This window comes from Dipodomys ordii, unplaced genomic scaffold, assembly GCF_000151885.1.
Source record: "Dipodomys ordii isolate 6190 unplaced genomic scaffold, Dord_2.0 Scaffold30, whole genome shotgun sequence".
Taxonomy (NCBI): Eukaryota; Metazoa; Chordata; class Mammalia; order Rodentia; family Heteromyidae; genus Dipodomys; species Dipodomys ordii.
Genome location: NW_012267246.1, coordinates 2439927 through 2458335, shown reverse-complemented (window position 1 = coordinate 2458335; position 18409 = coordinate 2439927). Strand labels below are relative to the sequence as shown.

Here is an 18409-nt window from a genome sequence, read left to right as displayed (position 1 = left end):
CAATTCCCCTGTGAGTCTGGTCATGCCTTTCGGCTCTTTTCAGATCCTATTTTTCTCATTTATAAAATTATGGCATTGAACCAAATGAACTTGAAGTTCTTCAGTTTCAATATTTTATGATTTTTATAGGATTTAGCATTCTGTCATAAACCCACAAGTACAAAAAGTATTTTGAACATAATCTCTTCTCCCTCGATCAGATCTCTCCCTCCAGTGGGGTCCATGGTACTCACAGACTGACATGGAGACTACTGGTGTTCAATAACCAGCTGAAAGATGAGACTAAATGTTGAGACTAAACCTCTAAACCAGTGCCTATGACTTTAATCATTTATATTATATTCAATCTACCATGTGTACATTGGCTAAATCCTCTTACTTCCTTCAGATAAAGTGTGCCTGAGGCCCTGCCAGCAAAAGACCAGGGGAAAATGAAATTTCAGGAGTCAGGAAAGAAATGGCTTTTTTCTGTGTCAAGTAAAAATAGCCTCAAGTAGCCTCTGCTTCTTTTGCTTCTCACAAAGGATGAGAGACAGCTTCATGAAATATTTGCCCCAGGCACCAAACTGGATCAACCCTTGGATTAGTTAAGAAGTATTTATTCTTTTGCTCTTTTTTTTTTTTAAAAAAAAAAACAGGATCTTTGAACCCACAATCCTTCTGCCTCTGCCGACCAAGTGCTAGAATTACAGATATGCATGACAACGTCTGGCTATGTGCTGTTAGGTAGGCACCTGAGCACATGAGCTATATATACTCTTAGCCCTCTTGCCTTATTTTCTGACTAAGGTCTCATGTTATGTCCTGACCAGCCTGCACTGGAACTCTTCTGCTTCTGCTTCCCTCAGAGCTGGGATGACACTCAGAATCTATCTGTAAGATGGGCTTTCAACCACATAGCCTAAATAGTGATCCTCCCATCTTTGTCTCCTGAGTAGCTAGGATTACAGGCGTGAGCCATAGGCGCCCAGCATTTTCTTTTCTTTTCTCCCTTTCTCTTCCTTCCTTCCTTTCTTTCCTCTGCCTTTATTCTTTTTTTCTGTCTTGTACCCATCCTGGGGCTTGAACTTAGGGCCTGGGTACTATTCGTGAGCTTTTTTCTCTAGGTGAGTTCTCTAGTCTTGTGAATCACAGCTCCAATTCTGGCTTTTAGGTGGCAAACTGGAGACAGTCTCAAGGACTTCCTGTCTGGGCTGTGATCCTCAGATCTCAGCCTCCTGAGCAGCTAGGATTATAAGCATGAGCCATCCACACCTTGCTGAATTCTTAATGCCACCTCCCTTGATACTACAGAAACTGCTCCAGTAAAGGCACCACCATATCTGCCTTTACACAAGTACTGATTGGGAGAAACTAATAATCAATTTTATAGAATAAACATCAAATTAAAAACCATAATACAAATTATGAATGACTCTATTGATCCTCTAACTGCTGATGATACCAAATTCATAGATTTATAAACCATCAGGTTAAGGTAACCCAGTTCAAGCTTAGCACGCTGCCCAGCAACTTTTGTAATATCCCAAAGGATGGGAAAATACTTTGCAAGGCAGCCTGTCCCATCCTCTTCCAGTTTTGTCTCTCAGGAAATGCGTACATCAATCTGCCTCCCAAAATAGCCCAAGCCCCAGTCTCTCTCACACAAAGACCTTCCTGAGATTTGAAGACAGTTCTCAGGAACGTTCTGTTTTCTCTTGTCCATACAATTCCTCTAGCTGTTTTCCAGGGTGTTAACTTTATTTCTCATTCTAGATCATTTGCTCTGATCTGGTTCCTGCTTCAAAGGATGATGGGTAGATCTGCATAGTTCAGTGTGTTTGAGCTTACTAAAACATAAACTTCCCTTAGTCTAGCATGTCATCATGTTATTAGGGCCTGGTGCTTACTAGGCCCTAAAACAAACTGAATACATTGTTCTTGAAAATTTGTAGAACATTTATGCTGTTACTTTATATACTATTATGGCTTTTATGTTAAATAAGGTCCTTGCTTAACAAAACAACAGAGAGCTCTTCCTCTAAGAGGCTGCTGTGACCTGTAAGAATGGATCCCTACTCTTTTTTTTATAATTTAATTTTATTTGTGAACATACTGTACAGAGGGGTTACAATTACATGGGCAGGATAATGTGTACATTTCTTACCAAGCATTGCATCCTCCTCCTTTGTTTACCCTTCACATCCCTTCCCAGCCTCCCCCCTCCCCCCCAATCCTTCTCCTTCCCCCACTTCCCCCCCCCCACCAACGTTGTAAAGCTCATTTTGGACATGACAACTTGTACTTCTCATTGTTGCAAGAGGTCCACCTGTATCCTTAAACAACTGGTTTTTCCCCATCTCCTCCACAAGTTATACTGACATCAAATATAGTGAAAGCAGGGGTTATACTGTGGGGGAGGGACATACAAAGCAACACAGAGATAATCTTATAAATGCGTTAGAAACACATGCATGAAAGAAAAAAACATTAAAATACATATCTAAGGGTTCATTTTCCTGACATCACATTATCTGACCTTTTCCGAAGAAACATAGGTCCCATGGTTTCCCTTATTTGCAGGATCCCTACTCTTTTGACCCAGAAACTTCGACATAATCATGCAAGTCAAAGGTTCAAGTATGTGTGTTCACTTTAAGAACCCAAGAAACAGCTCAAGCCATCAAGGGTATGCATATCTGAAAAGCTACCTAGTATCTGAAAGATGTCACTTCAAAGAAGCAACGTGTGCCATTCCAATATTACAACAATGGAGGTGGCTGGTGTGGTCAAGCCAAGCAGTAGGGCTGGACATAAGTTCGGTGGTCCAAGAGGGGTGCAGAGTTTCTCCTGTACATGCTTCAGAATGCAGGTGGTAAAGTTGAACTGTAAGGTTTAGAGGTAGACTCTGGTCATGGAACATATCCAGGTAAACAAAACTCCCCAGATGCATGCGCTGCTGAACTTACAGAGCTCATGGTCAGACTGAATGGCACAAAAACAAACACAGAAAAAACCTATGTATCATTAAACTGCACCCATCATCTCCTCATTGAGAATCAACTTTCCACAGCCTTGCTGCTCTGTGTGGTCACACAACTGACTACCCATTATCCATAATCATGGTTGATTGATGAACCAGAATTAAACCTTGGACCCAGAACAGAGTTCTAGGCTGAGATGAGGCAACTTAACCTATAAGCATGGAGGAACCAGGCATGTTCCATGACCTCTACAGCACATGTGCAAAGGTCATGGGCAGGGTATAGAATATGCCATGTAACTGGAATGAGAGAAAAACAAGCAAACACAGCTGAGACAGAATCTGAGTCAAAGATACTATGGCTCCAGAGGGAAAGAGAAACAATAGAAGCCATCACTGTCCTTTGGGATCAGACCCATTTTCTACTTCTTTTTCATCTCCCTTCAGCTACTTCTTCCTGGAAATTAGTACTTCCCATTCTATGCTGGGAGCATTTGGCTCTTCAGACCAAGTACAGAACTGAGAATGAAAATACTATCTCCAGACCAAGTACAGAACTGAGAATGAAAATACTATCTCCTATCACTAAGGCTCAAATACTGGTGTATATTATCTATATAATACTCAATCGTGTAAGAAAGATATATACTACATATGTATCTCAGATTCAGCCTTAGTCATTGACTTTAGCATCCAAAAGACTCTAAGCTTTGTAGGGTTTTTTTTTTAATTTGCTCTTTGAGAGTCATTTTATTCAACTCTCTGATTTTCAATGTTGGCAGTGACAGAACATGATTCTGTGTCATACAACACTGTTTGATGCTGGTCCTTTAGTCAGTACATTTCATATATATCTGATTATGAAAGTACCCAGACATCCAGTTATCAGCACAGACAGCCTAGTTATTCATACTTCCCTCAGTAATTTATAACAAACATAATTATTTTCTTCCCAAAATCCAGAGATTTGACTCCTAATTTAATTCCTTGATCCACTAACTCTACAAAAAATGAAATGGGGAGGCTCATATGCTGCTTCTGAATACCATAAAATTGGTCTAAGAGTTATTGTTTTTTTTCTTGATATGCTTTATAAACCACCCTTTAATAAAGTACTCTGCAATCTCCTTAGGAAGTAAAATTAAGCTCACTGGATATAATTAACAGGCATCTTCCTCCTACTTGGAATGGCATGTGTGCATCCTCCACTCTGGACCAGCTCTCAGTAACCAATGAGGGGCTCTGTGATCCCATCCAAAGATGCTATCAGTCCTCAGGAAAATAATTCACCCAGGTCAAGAAACCTAGACTAATTCAGAGCAGATGGTATTTTCCTCAACCCCTTTGCCCATCTTGAGTTTGGTTCCTTCTTGTCCATTTGAAAATTATATTGCTTACTCCAAGGCATTCATCCTTAACTTCTACTAATTAATCACAGTTCATGTCCTGCTCTAGGAAAAATGTCCTACTTTTAATGACAACTTCTGATGGATAGAGTATATTTGCAGCTCTATGTACAAAGCGGAAATAATATAAACTCCATAGTGTGAAAACTGTGAGAATAAATAACATTCATCATAGCAATGAAAGGAAGAAAAGCTGAAGTAAGCAAAGCAATATATTTTAGAGATTTTCTAGAAACTCAGCAAAGAAAAGCATGATAGTCATGATTACTTAGGAAGGAAAATAATACAATTACAAAATAACAGGCCCACTAGAGAACTATCTTGACTTTACCTAGTCAAACCTGAATCTCTGAAGGAGCTGTGCTAAGCAAACATACAGCACCAAAATTTTTACTGCTTTTAAATGTAAAACAATTTTCTGTAACAAAATTGTTACAGAAGGAAAAATAATCTTTTCAAATGCTTTGTGTCTGTAACAGGCTAATTACTTAGGATATTTCTGTGAAACTTGAGAAGATATGAAATACTGCAATTATGTTTCCAAATGAAGCAAGGAGAAGTTATCTGGTTTCTTGTGAACCATGTGTGCTCTATTCTTCTAGCTTGCTCTTACAGAAGGTAAAATGGTGCCATGCTTTCATCCTTGACAAAAGGGCCACCAGCGTCAGGATGCTTTGCTATCTGCAACACCTACTTTGGGGATCACACAGTCTATTAAGAAATGTAGGGCCATTTAGAAATAAATTATAAGCAAACTTCCCAAGGGTACTGCTTGTACTCCTAAAAATTACAGTCATTCACATTAAAGTCATGTAAACTCCCAATGCATTTGATATTACAATGGTTCATATTAAAATCATGTAAACATAATACATTCAAGCCGGCTTCAGATCCCTGTTGGAACTCCTGGCTGCCCTTCAACTGCAAAGGCACCCAGTGCCCTTCTGCTACAGTCTGAGGCCTCTCCTTTTCTCTAACACACAAACAGTCCACAAAATTAAGAGTAACAACAGAAAATAAAATATTAAGAGGCTGTTTGTTTTGTTTTTGTTTGTTTTTGTGTGCTGGTCCTGGAGCCTGAACTCAGGGCCTGAGTGTTCTCTCTGAGTTTTTCTTTTGCTCAGGGATAGTGCTCTTATCACATTAGCCACAGATACACTTCTAGCTTTTTAAGAGTCTCAGGGTCTTTCCTGCCCTGGCTGGCTTCTAACTGAAATCCTCATATCTCAGCCTCCTGAGTTGTTGGAGTACAGGCATGGGCCAACTGCACTAACTTTGTGTTTTGTTTTGGTTTGTTTCATTTTGGTACAGTGCTAGGGATTGAACCCAGGGCCTAGCACATGCTAGACAAGTGCCACTTGAGCCACGCCCCCAGCCCAGAAAGGATTTGCATTTTTTAAAAGGCCTTTACTCAAAACAATGAGTGTCTAATCAACAAATTTCATTCAAAAATTGGCAGAGACTTTTTGAGAAAGGAGAGTGAAACCTGCATTAGTCATGCAACCAGTTAACTATTTCACAATACTACCAGTCAACTTGCTCCTCTACAATTTAAAAATCAATTTGAAGGCTCTAGTGTTGTGATTCACATCTCTAAGCTTGGATACTTAGGAGGCAGAGATTAGGAGACATGTGGAGAATCAGGAGGATTTGTCCAGTCTGGGCAAATATCAGGGAGATCTATCTCAACAAACAAGCTTGATGTGTTAATTTATATCTGTAATCCAGCTATGTAGAAGACATTGTAGGAGGACTGAAGTCCTCCTGCTGGGCCTGGCAAAAAAACAGAAGACAATATGTAAAAAGTGACTAAAGTGAAAAGGACTAGTGCATAGTGTTAAAAGTAAAATAAAATATGTAGTCATAGGCATAGATTTAACAAAAACCTGAATAGGATTTATATGCTGAAAACTACAAAGTGTTGATGAAATAAGCTGAAGAAGATCTAAATAAATACAAAGACATATTATATTTATGGTTTAGAAGATGGAAGATAGTAAAGATATTAATTTGCCCTAATTGACATAGTGAACAATTCAATTCCTCCTAAAATCCTAGCAACATGCTTCATGGATATAGACAAGATTCTTCTTGAATTTATATGGAACGCCAAGGGAGCTAGAAAAGTTAAAGCAATCCTTAAAAACAAAGCAAGAAGAGTCAGTCTTCCTAATTTCCAGATATACTGTATTTCTACACTCATGAACACTGTAACAGTGGAAGGAACAACACATAAAACACTGGAATAGAATAGACAAGCTAGAAAAATTGGCCAAATTGGCCCTCTACAAAGGTGCAAAGCAATTCAATGAGGGAAAAAGCCTTTTCAATAACTGAGCAGTCACAGCTTAAGGAAAGAAAAAAAGGAACCTAAACCGAAACCCCACACTTTATACAAATATATATTCAAAATGGGTCATAATCTTAAACATAAAACAGAAGTATGTTTTTATTAGGAAAAATAAGAAGAATCTTCATGTTCTAACGTTTCATCAAAGACTTCTTACACTTAAAACCTAGAGTATGATATATCAATGAGAAATTTGAAAAGCTGGACTTCATCAGAAACATGGTTACTTTGTAAAAAACAAACAAGTGTGAAGATAATTTTTTAAAGCTCCAGACTAGGGAAAAGTTTAATCCATATATATGCATATATATTGCCAGTAGCTATATATATATATATGTATGTATGTATTAAAATATATATAAAGAATTCTCAAAACCCAAGTTTTTAAAAGCCCAACTGAAAACCGAGTGTAATACAAGAGGCATTTTATGCAACATGACATACAGATGACAAATAAGCACGAGAAAAGATATCCAACATAGTCATGAGGAGAATGCAAAGTAAAGCCATGGGGTATCTCCTACCCACAGGGGACAACTCCTGCCAGTAAAGATGTGATGGACTTAGTGTTCCTGAATTGTATGGAGAGAGTCAGGCAGCACAGCCACTCCAAAGAACGGAGTGTCCTTTTAAAAACTGAGCATGCAACTACATACAACCTAGCAATTCAACTCTTGGGTATTTATCCTGGGAAAATGAAAAGGTATGTTCATATAAATGGATTTTTATAGCAGTTACATACATAATTGCCCAGATGCTCTTCAAGAAGTGAATAATTAAAGAAACGGGTACATTCTTACCAGCATAAAAATAAACTATTGATACAAAGAGTGAAAATAACTAGCCCAAGAGATCACACAGGGCATAATTTCCTTTATATAAAACTCCTGAAATAACAGAATTACTGGAGACCAGAGCAGTGGAGGGAGGGAGTACAGGAGGGAGGGCTGGAGAAGTTGAGGTGAATGTGGTTGTAAAAGTCAACATGAGGAAGCACTGCTCTGTATTGTGATTTTATCACCTATCACGATCCTGACATGACTTTAGTTGTACCAAATGCAACTTGCTAAGGAAAGCTGGGAATAGTATATATGGGACCTCTCCATATTGTTGTTTACAATTGCATGTGTATTCTACAATTACTCCAAATTGGAAGTTTACCTTTAGGCAAGAAAAATAAATAAATCTGGGGTTAAAATTCCAAAGATTAATTCACCAAGACTTTTTGAACAATATCAGAAGTGGTAGCTTTATAGTACATAAATTAAACAATATACATGTATCATATTTCTGAACTGAATTTCCTCTAATACCTGTTTCTACTAGGAGACCTTAACTTAGGAAATTCTATAAGCTTCTATGACCAGTCAGCAGAAATATATTTGACTACAAAATTGACAAATACAAATTTTTAATATTTGGAAAAAATGTGTTTCCAATAAACTAAGATCACAGGACTGGCAAAAATAAAACAATTGCTTACACACACACACACAATTTATCACTACTTTCTGGGAGGCTAGGCCAAAGATTCTATGGTTGTGACCATTTTCTTTTTTTCCTTTTTCTCACATAAAATCTCAACCTAGCCACAGTGGCCCAAAATGACCTGGGAAATTAAGTTTATTTTTTCTGGCAATGGCAACGTGTGCTTGGAAATATAAAACTGTTATTCTGAATAAATTTCAAAGTTCCAAAGTACTACAATTACTTTAGTGAAACAGGACAAAATGAGCTGTTACTGCTGGGGAAAGGACTGGTGTCCCAGAAAGAACAGCATGCTCCCCGACCCTGCCTCGCCACTTCTGGCTTAAATAAACAACTCTGCTCTCTATTTTGCTTTCACCCTGTGCTAATAAAAAAAAATATCTGCAGCTAAAGTCCTCCTCTAACAAGTCTTCATTTTGTCACCATTTTTAAAAAACAACAGATCAACCCTGTTTGGGTAAGGTAACTGGTTTTTCCACTTGTTTGTGGCTGTTGGGTTCCCTAGCAGAACAGTATAAGGAAATTTGCTCCCTGGCTCTCTTTAAAAAGATGACTCCATATGTCTGTAAAACAGATTGATATTCATGAGTGAAAAAGACACCGTTATTACTTGGTTAATCTGTAATGCCAAAGTGTGTGGCATTCTGCTTGCAGAATACTGGATGAAAATTCTAGAAACACTGCTGGTTATATGTGATCAGAGGGTAGGAAACAGCTCTGCCAAGAGAAAATGCAGATATAGAGATACGGTTTAAGTATACACTGAATAAAATGTCGAGTACAGAAGGAGACAAGAAGGACAGGCGTGTTCTGTGGACCTCTTGCACATTTTTCTGCCACGTAAGGAGATTGGAAGTTTAAGATGTGTTCTATGCTCAGTTTGAAACTGGGAAAAAGCAAAAAGACCCAGGGAAAGGAAGTCAGACTATCTTATCCCTTCCCCTACACAAGGTCTGCTCAAACAGGAGATCAGGGGAAAGTGAGTTAACTTCTAAGCCTTCTAAGCATCAATCATTTTTCTCCACACTGCCTTTGGAGGTTATCTTCACCTCTTCATATTTTCTTCCTGAGCGCCTCTGTCTACTACTGTTCATTTTGTTGCTAGTTCAGTGTAGGAGTCATGTACACATGTATTCACCATCCATTACTGAAGTGGACCCTGAGATGGGACCAAGCTGGTATGATTCCATTTTGAGCTTTGCCTTTGTTTTAGGGATTTTAGCCTTGATGGGCCTAGATCCAGAATGAAAAAAATTTATCTGGTCCCCCTCCCCTTAACAACCCTTGATTGTTCAGTTAAAGACTGACCCATGAAACAGATAGATTGTAAATCTGGCTCCAACAGTAAACCCTGCCTTTTTTCACATGCTTATGATAAACTCCGCCTATTGGCCACCTGTGTGTGTGGTCTGGTATGACTGTACAATCCTTTGTGTGTGTTACAATCCTATTGGTCACCTATATGTGACCGGGCTCAAACTCATGGATTTTGCCTTTTAAAACCAAAGTATGTGGGCCGCTCGGGGTCGTAGTATCAGCTCCCGAGCCTGTGCTGTGGCCCTGACAGGTCAGTATAGGAACCCTCTCAATAAAGTTGCTTCTTTGTTAACAACTTTGTTGTTGCCGTGGGCTCTGTCACTCCGGATGACTAGGTGGGCTTGCCTGTCTGAGTAGGGGTCTTCCTACTACAATTACCATGTGGAGAAAGTACAGAAAGAAAGGAAAAGCCCTTCCCCTGTCTTCTGTCTGATTTCTACATTGACCCTCCTGTCTGCACACCAAAATGAAAAGGAGCTGCAGCAGGAGCATCTCTGGCACACAAAGTTAACAGAAGAACAAGATAGAATGAAGAGAAAAAAGGCTTTGAGAGAGCCATCACTTAACACTGATCTACCTGCCTCGAGTCTTTTCTCTTCCAATAAAGAAATGGAGCACATTTTCCAAGTCATTATGAAAATAAAGATCCTTTTTTCTTCATCTTAAGAAAGGGCTCTGCTAATTTTCCCTCATGTGAATGCCAGAAAACAGAACTATTTGTGATTTCAGAAACTTCAGATTTGGGAATACTTGCAAATATACACACATATGGAGACATCTTGCTGATGGGATCCAAGTCAAACTTCACTTATGTTTGAAATATGCCTTTTACAATAGCCAGAATATAATTTTACACAATAGTCAAACAATGCCTCAAGTTTTGTGGTGTGGTGTGAAATTTTCATGTCATACCATCTTGACACTGAAAAATCCTTCACATCTCAGAACATTTTAGATGTGAGATTTGGGATGTTCAACCTATATATCCTATCAGTTAATATGATTCTGAAATTTATGCAATGGATAAAATAGATATACTGCCAAGCACTAGGCAATTAAACAATGTAAACTACAGACAATGTGGATAAATACAGGAAGGAAGATATGTATGAAAACCCTTTTTTAAACTGCTTTTCTAAAAGCTATAGGATGCATAGACATATTATAACTGTTTTATAACCAAGTACCTAGAAAAATGTACAACACAAATACTTTTGAATAAGTGACCCTAACTTAGGTCTGAAAAAGCACAAAACTGCACTTCTCTAAATATTGGTAAGACAAGGCTACAATCAGCAAAATAGTCCAGAGATTTAGGCAGCACGGTGCGGGGACGGGGTATGGAGGAGACTTGGGGAGCTTTCCTTGTGTCATTTGTCTGCCCTGCCTGCATAGCTTCCTGTCATTCCTGTTTAAAACTCTTGACTGTAGAGTGAAGACATGCTTGGCTTTAAACAATTTACTTCTAAATACCTCAGACATGAGAAAACCACTCTACAGCTCCATAAATGCCTTCTCAAAATAAATACATGCTTTATGTACTCAAAATATTGCAGCAAGCCAGGCACTGGTAGCTCACACCTGTAATCCTAGCTATTCAGTAGGCTGAGATCTGAGGATCATGATGTGAAGCCAGCCTGGGCAGGAAAGTCCATGAGACTCTTATCTCCAATAAACTACTCAGAAAAAGCCAGAAGTGGCACTGTGGCTCAAGTGGTAAATGTTGGGTTTAATTTATGTTAGGTTTATAAAAAGAGGTAGCTGAGTAAGAACAGCACCACACATGTGGTATTCAGGTAAGGGGTAGGTTTATTCAGTAGACCTGCTGGGACCACGCCAAGCTGGCAAAGAGGGCGTTTGGCTCTGGGTTAGGCCTTATCTAGGGTAGGAGCGGGGAAAGGTGTGGCCACTTCAAATTCAGATGTGACCTCAGCATGCAGATATGACCTCTTCCAGGTGTCCCAGTTGCCTAGGTAATGCAGACACTGGGCGGGGTCTGCTCACCATCCAGGAATGGACCTTACAGTAAAGTGCTAGCCTTGAATAAAAGAGGCTCAGGGACAGTGTCCAGGCTGAGCTCAAGCCCAGGACCAGCAAAGAAAACCCCAAAACAAAAAATAAAAATATAATTAAAGCAGTTCAAATCTCTAGCTTGGCCCACTTTTTTTTAACCAGGAAGCCCAGTTCCTTTGACCTAGGACAACTTGACCTCTGTCTATAGAAATATCCAGCTCCACCTCTGCCTAAAGCAGTCCCTTGACCTTCCTGGTATCTAGGGCTCTACCTCCACCTCTCCATTCTCACCATCTGATCCACAGTCTTGTGGAGGCCTTGTATGGCTTGGCATGTTTATTAGGATCTGAAGTATAGGTATCATTTCTAGTGCATGCCTTTCTTTTTGCCTTACTTCATCTGTATCATCATTCATATTTCATCTGTACATAGGCTAAAACACGGCAGGAACTCAGGTCAGACTGAAAGAAAGCCATTCTATATCTTCAGTGCATATGAGCACCATTTTGAGGTAAGTGAAAGCATAGCTGAGCTCTCTCTGTGCTATTTTACAACTAACATTTCTCTTAAGGTAAAGAGAATTAGATATACTGATTTTAAAATACCTTTTCTGCCATATACAAGGCCATCTGCATGTACACACAAACTGACTAAAATGTGGTATGTGTAGGGGCAGATTCCAATGGTGGAACTTTTCTGAACAACATGAATACTAAGAGTGAATACTAGGAAACTGAAACAGTGTGGTCAGGAGAGAGAGGACCTGGCCAAGAGGAAGGGGGATGGAAAGAGGAAAAGTGGGCAAATACAGTCATAATATATACTCAATGTACATACGTGAACATGTAACCAGGTAACTTGAGGGCAGTGGTGGGGTGGGAGAGACTGGGAGAGAAGGATGGAAGGGTGACATTGATCAAGATGCATTGTACTCATAAACTGGCAGATTGAATTGAAACCTTTTTGTACAACTAGTAAAAACGTCTTTTCTGGTAATTAGAGTTTCCTTACAATTCCTGCCAGGTTGAAGTTTACATAAATCTGGAGGACAGGCAGTGTGAATAGGTGTCAAGGTAAATCAATGACATGAAAAAAGCTATTAAACAGCCCACAGCAATATGCACAGTGGACAAAAGCCCGACTGAGAGTTGACTGTAATTTTCAATTAAAATGCAATGCACTGGTGGTTCATTAAGAATTGGCTGTAGGGCAGAGTGTGGCTCAGTGCTCATGATGCATGTGTGCGGCCCTGGATTCCTTCCTCCTACCTCAAGTTAAAAAGAATTGATGTGGTACTTTTACTGAAAAGCCCAGATGGTTAATGACAGCAAAGGTTTGATATTTTAACTCACAATTCAAGTCAATCATTTTCAAAGAGACATTTTAACAACTGATTATTTACTATATATGAAGATTTTTCATCGTAAATTAATTTCTACCATTCTGCCCATTGTAATGATGCATTCACTGCAGAGTATGTGATCAAAATAAATATAAAGTCTCTAAATTCATTCTCGTACACCTTAGAGTTATCTAACCGCTGCACTGGCCCCGATGCCATCCTGTGATAATGCAACACAACCTCTCACCTTTTGGATTTCTTCAGGTAAAGCATGCATGGGAATGTGACGATCCATAACTCCCAAAAATATTCAGAGCTTCAACACAAAATATTCTAAAAAACAGTGAGGACAATGATCAGAGCTAAAATTTTAAAAATTCAAGTTAAGATGATCTATAAATTCTTAGCATTTGAGGAAGAACAGCACTAAGGTTTACAACATGTTCATCAACTCAGTGTTAAGGGTCCCATGTTGGTTTCCTCAATTCAGCCAGTGGAAAAGGAAAGACTTAGAGATTGATAAATTATATGCAGTATTTTCTATTTTGTTAGAACAGTACAGACTAATGGTAATTACTATGGTGGTTTACTATTAGTTTTGCAAATACAAAATTACTGTGAAATTCTAAACAAACTCAATTATTTCCGCATCTTTTTAAAAAAAAGTCAACACATGCTGGACACCAGTGACTCAACCTGTAATCCTATCTACTTAGGAAACTGAGATCTGAGGGTCACACTTGGACGACACCCACACAAGAAAGTCCATTGAACCTTTTATCTCCAACAACTATTCAGAAAAAGCCAGAAGTGGTGCTGTGGCTCAAGTGGTAGAGCACTAGCCTTGAACAAAAGCAGCTCAGGAACAGCACCTGGGCCCTGAGTTTAAGCCCTTGGACCTCAAAAAAAAATCACATTAGCTAGGCATGTGTGGCTCACCCCTGTCATCTGAGCTTCTCGGGAGGCTGAAATCAGAGGATTGCAGTTCAAAGTCAGCCCAGGCAGGAAAGTCTATGAGAGTCTATGCTAATTAACCAATAAAAAGCTGAAAATGGAGGTGTGGCTCAAGTGGCAGAGCTCCAGCCTTGAGCAGAAAAGCTCAAAGACAGCACCCACATCATGAGTTCAAGCTCTGGAATACACACACACACACACACACACACACACACATTTTATCCTGAAAATCTACAGAGTAGTCTGACAAGATGGTAAGAGTAATTGTGGGATCAATACTATTTTAAATGATGAAGTATAGTTACAAGATCAAATATAACATGCAAGAAATAAACTTGAGTCATTAAAACATGAGAAACCAAGTGTCAACTTTATCTAAGATGAACACCTAAAATATAATGTTATGCAAATAATTTGAACAGCTTTTCCTTTTCTAATGAACATAATTCAACATAAAAGTATATCACTACTTTTATAAGCCACAAAGGATGATTATGGTCCAAGTAGTTTCTTTGCATGTATGAAAACAGAATTTGTTGAAATTAATAAGAAAATAAAACATGTTGAAATTGTTGTATCAAGGGGAAGGAGGTATGGAGAGTGATAGAAGGGGTGAGGTTACAGGTACAGAGTGGAAATGTCAAGAAACCCCTTTGTACAACTAATGCATGTTTTTTCTTTCTTTTCTTTATTTCTTTTTGTTGTTGTTGTTGTTGGTTGTGGGGCCTGAACTCTGGACCTGGGCGCTGTCGCTCATCTCTTCAGCTCAAGGTGAGAGCTCTACCACTTGAGCTGCAGCACTTCCAGATTTTTTTTCTGCTTATGTGGTGCTAAGGAATCCAACCCAGGGCCTCATGCAGCAAGGCAAGCACTCTACCACTGAGCCACCTTCCCAGCCCCAACTAATGCATATTTAAAAAGAAAGAAAGAAAGAGAGAGAAAGAGAGGAAGGAAGGAAGGAAGGAAGAAAGAAAGAAAGAAAGAAAGAAAGAAAGAAAGAAAGAAAGAAAGAAAGAAAGAAAGAAAGAAAGGAAGGAAGGAAGGAAGGAAGGAAGGAAGAAAAAGCAAACCTTCCCCATAAGGGTCCAGATGGAAGGAATAGTGAGTAAAATAATAAGCAAACAGGCTGTGTGTGTGGCTCAAGTGACAGAAGGACTGCCTAGCAATCAGGAGGCCTGGAGTTCAAACCCAGTACTATTTTAAAAAAATAATAAAGTCCCTCTCAAATATGGAGAAAGAGTTGTGTTCTAACTCCTTGACGGGTACTTAAGAAGCAGGGGAGCAGCAAATGCATAGACCATGGGCATGCATGGGCTCAAGACTCAGGAGGGGAAGTGAAGTCTTTCAGGTGGGGGTGAAGGGTCAGTGGAGGAGGTTGGGGTGAGGGGTCAGTGGAGGCTCCTGAAGTTGGTCAGAGCAGGATTTTGACACATACAGACACAAGTAACAGCGGCACGACTTTTCAAATTGTTCAAATCAGGACTCCTCATCCTGTGTTAGCACAAAAACTTCTCATTTCAAGGATTTAAAACAAACACAAACCATAAAACAAAGTGTGTATGGTAAACTTAACTGAGGTCAACCATGGGGTTAAAGTTAATTAACTATGTCAACGTAGGCCCAAATGACCAAGTATCTTATAGGATGTTTGGCAGACTCACAGTCACATGACAAGAGACCAGAGGCTGGTTCTTCTTATTTATGCCATTTTAGAGGGCTCACCTTCCAAAAGATAACTGGTAACAGTTTCAACCTCATGAGTTGTTTTTTTTTCTAAAATTACCAGCTAAATTTTCTAAATTTAGCACTTTTCTAAAATTACCAACGAAATCTCCTTTTATCTGCCCATAAACTACTTAAGAGCATGCATCTGAGTGGCAATATAAACACAGGCATCAATCAGCCTTCATTGATTGGACCAGATTCACAATGAAGGTTATTTATTTAGCACCTTCATTGTGAATCTAGTTCAATTTAGGGGGGCACTGGAATCTGAATTCAGGGCCTGATGCTCCCAAGACTGGCACTCTACCTTAGGCATGCCTCCAGAATTGCTTTAGGCTGGTTATATTGGGAGATGGTAGTCTCACTGACTTTGTTCAGGGTTGGTTTGGAGCCACAATCCCCTGGATCTCAGCCTTCTAAGTAGCTAGGATTACAGGCATGACTCACCGGTGCTGACTTGGCCGTTTCTTCTTACTTAGGAAAAACTTAAAATATCCTGCCAAGCCAGAAAACTCCCCAAAAAACAGACATGATTTTATTCTGGAGTAAGCATTTAGCTGGACTTCTATGAACATCCAGCCAATGTGCTAACAAAATCACAAACAAATCCCATTCTTCAGAGACAGAGACAAGTATGCAGCCATTCATGTATGCTTCAAGAAAACTGATACCTTGTCAAGTAAGAGACCTTAACACAGCTTGCTACTCATGCTTTCACAGTTCATCTTCAATTCATGTGATTAGGATAGGCACCTAAAATAGCTGTCTTGCTCCTGGGGAATGCATAAAGATGGTTAGGTACCTGAACTACCTTCCAAAGGAGACAGGCTCATCTGCTGTGGTAGTGGGGCTTGAACTCTAGGTCAGTGCTCTACCACTTCAGATACACAACCCCACTTCTGGCTTTTGCTGGTTAGTTGTAGATACGACTCTCGTGGTCTTTCTTGCCTGGGCTGGCTTCGAACCTTGATCCTCAAATCTCTGGTTCCAAAGAACTGTAGCTACATTACAGATGGGAGCCAGTCTTTCTTGGTGTTCACTTTCTAAGAAATAGCTTTCAGGTCTTAAAAATAAAAAAATAAAAATAAAAAAGGAAAAAAGCATTCGAGTCTGCAGACTCACATGCACATGGAAGGAATGGAGGAAGTGTTCAGAAACTTTTGTCAGGAAGCTGAGCTTTCCCTTGTGCAAGGGGCAACCTTATTATCCTGATTTACTGCTGCTTTCTACCTGATCCCAGTCCCTCCAGTTCGCCCAGTCTGCATGTGGAGACGCCCGCGAGTAGCAGGGGAAGGGTGACCCGGTGACCCCGCAGCGGGGGGGGGGGGCTCGATGGTTCCCTTCCGGTCCCTACACCGGGGTCGGCGTCAGGCACACCCCCAGGGCTATTCCCCGCGGCTAGGGGGGGAGTTCAGCGTCCAATGGCGCTCCAGACGTAGCAGGGTCTTCCAGAAACCAACTGCGGGGGAAACTGAGGTCGGCCCCTTCCTAATGCGTGCTGCAGGGGCCGGCCACGGCAGGAATGAGAAAGGAGGCCGGGGCGAGGGGGCTGGGGGGCGCGGGGTCGGGGGCCTAGAGGGTGCGAGGTCAGAGGCCGAGGAGGCTGGGAGCGCGGGGGGCCGGGGACCGAGGGGAGCGGGGCTGGGAGGCCGAGGAGGCGGGTGGGGGGGGGGGACGGGGTCAGGGGTCCAGGCCGAGGGAGGCTTGGGGTCGGAGGCCCGGGGCCGCGGTCAGGCCCGGGCGCCCCGCCCCGGAACCGCCGCCCGGGGGAGCCGGGGACGCCGGCTGAGGGAGCCCGGGGCCTCTCACCTCCACCTCCCGTTCGCAAGCGCCAAACGGCCGGGCGCGTCTCCCGGGCGACGGCGCCGCACGTGGGTCTGGCGTCAGAGCGCGATGGCGTCACGACCCACGCCACTCCCTGACGCGGAAGCGGGGCGCCCCCGCGTCTGCGGGCCCTGCGTGCCGGCCGGAAGCGGGAAGACGGCAGCGGTGTTCGCGGCCGCCGAGGTGTGCGTGACGTCCGTGTGGAGCACCGTGACGGGCCGGCGGGGGTGGGGGGCGCCCGCCGGGGAAAGCACGGCCCTCGATGTCCCTGCGAGGACGGCGGGGTTGCGGGTGGGGGAGCCCGCGTCGGGGCTGCCGCGGCCCCCGCGCCTTCCCCACGGCCACTGGGAGCTGAGATCCAGGCGGTCGCAGGCCAGAAAGCCCGCCCTTGCGCGGGCCCGCCGTCCTCGGCCCAGCCTACTGCCTGGGATGCTGTCCTGGGCCCGGGGGAGAGGGGGATAAAACTGCTTCTTCCCGGGAAACACCCCTCCGTTCCCCGCGGGAAGGACGAGGGGCCACTAGCAGCGAGGTCGGGGAGCGGGGAGGAGGCCTGCGGGGTGACCAGGTTACCCATGCAGCCCGGCACCTGTCCCTGCTTGAGGAAATGTCACGTGGGACAGACTGGCAGAAGGAAAGGACTGGAGAAAAGATGAAAAGACGGACCACCATCACCCAAGAGGTGACACAGGCGTGCTTAGGAGAAGTGCTAGGAACTTTCCATCCTCCTCGTGCTCCTTTGTGGAACCGTGAATGTAGCCCTGTTCTCGTTTTGTAACCGTGTTTAGATAAAGCACACACAGCTCGTCCAAACCCATCAAGCGAATACCCGAAGCAAGATCACTGTGTTCCAAGGCTCACTTTGCCGGTACAGTCATGCTTTGCTTAAGGACCTGGGGAGTCTTGTTCTTCAAGCACCATCGTGAGCTCGAGCAAGCCGAGATGATGTTGTCGCCCATTACACACCTAGACTAGATGGGGTGGTGTGGGTGTATAGGCATGGTTATGTACATACACATATATGTATAGGG

The 18409-nt window shown here is 41.9% G+C and overlaps 2 protein-coding genes across 2 annotated transcripts in view; both read right to left on the bottom strand.

Moving 5' to 3' along the window:
* Nucleotides 1–17445, bottom strand: part of Lekr1 (leucine, glutamate and lysine rich 1) — a gene marked incomplete at its 3' end in the record, with an annotated part of 100417 nt that extends 82972 nt beyond the window's left edge. Inside the window, exons 1-2 of the mRNA XM_013016133.1 lie at nucleotides 17367–17445; nucleotides 13126–13211 (exon numbers count right to left, since the gene is read on the bottom strand). Of these exons, the coding sequence (XP_012871587.1) occupies nucleotides 13126–13173 (48 nt within the window). The remainder of the gene's footprint in view (nucleotides 1–13125; nucleotides 13212–17366) is intronic.
* Nucleotides 16969–17955, bottom strand: LOC105985541 (vegetative cell wall protein gp1-like). Its single transcript, XM_013016131.1, has one exon. It carries the CDS (start codon nucleotides 17953–17955, stop codon nucleotides 16969–16971), a length of 987 nt encoding a protein of 328 aa, XP_012871585.1.
* Between the last annotated feature and the right edge of the window lie 454 nt (nucleotides 17956–18409).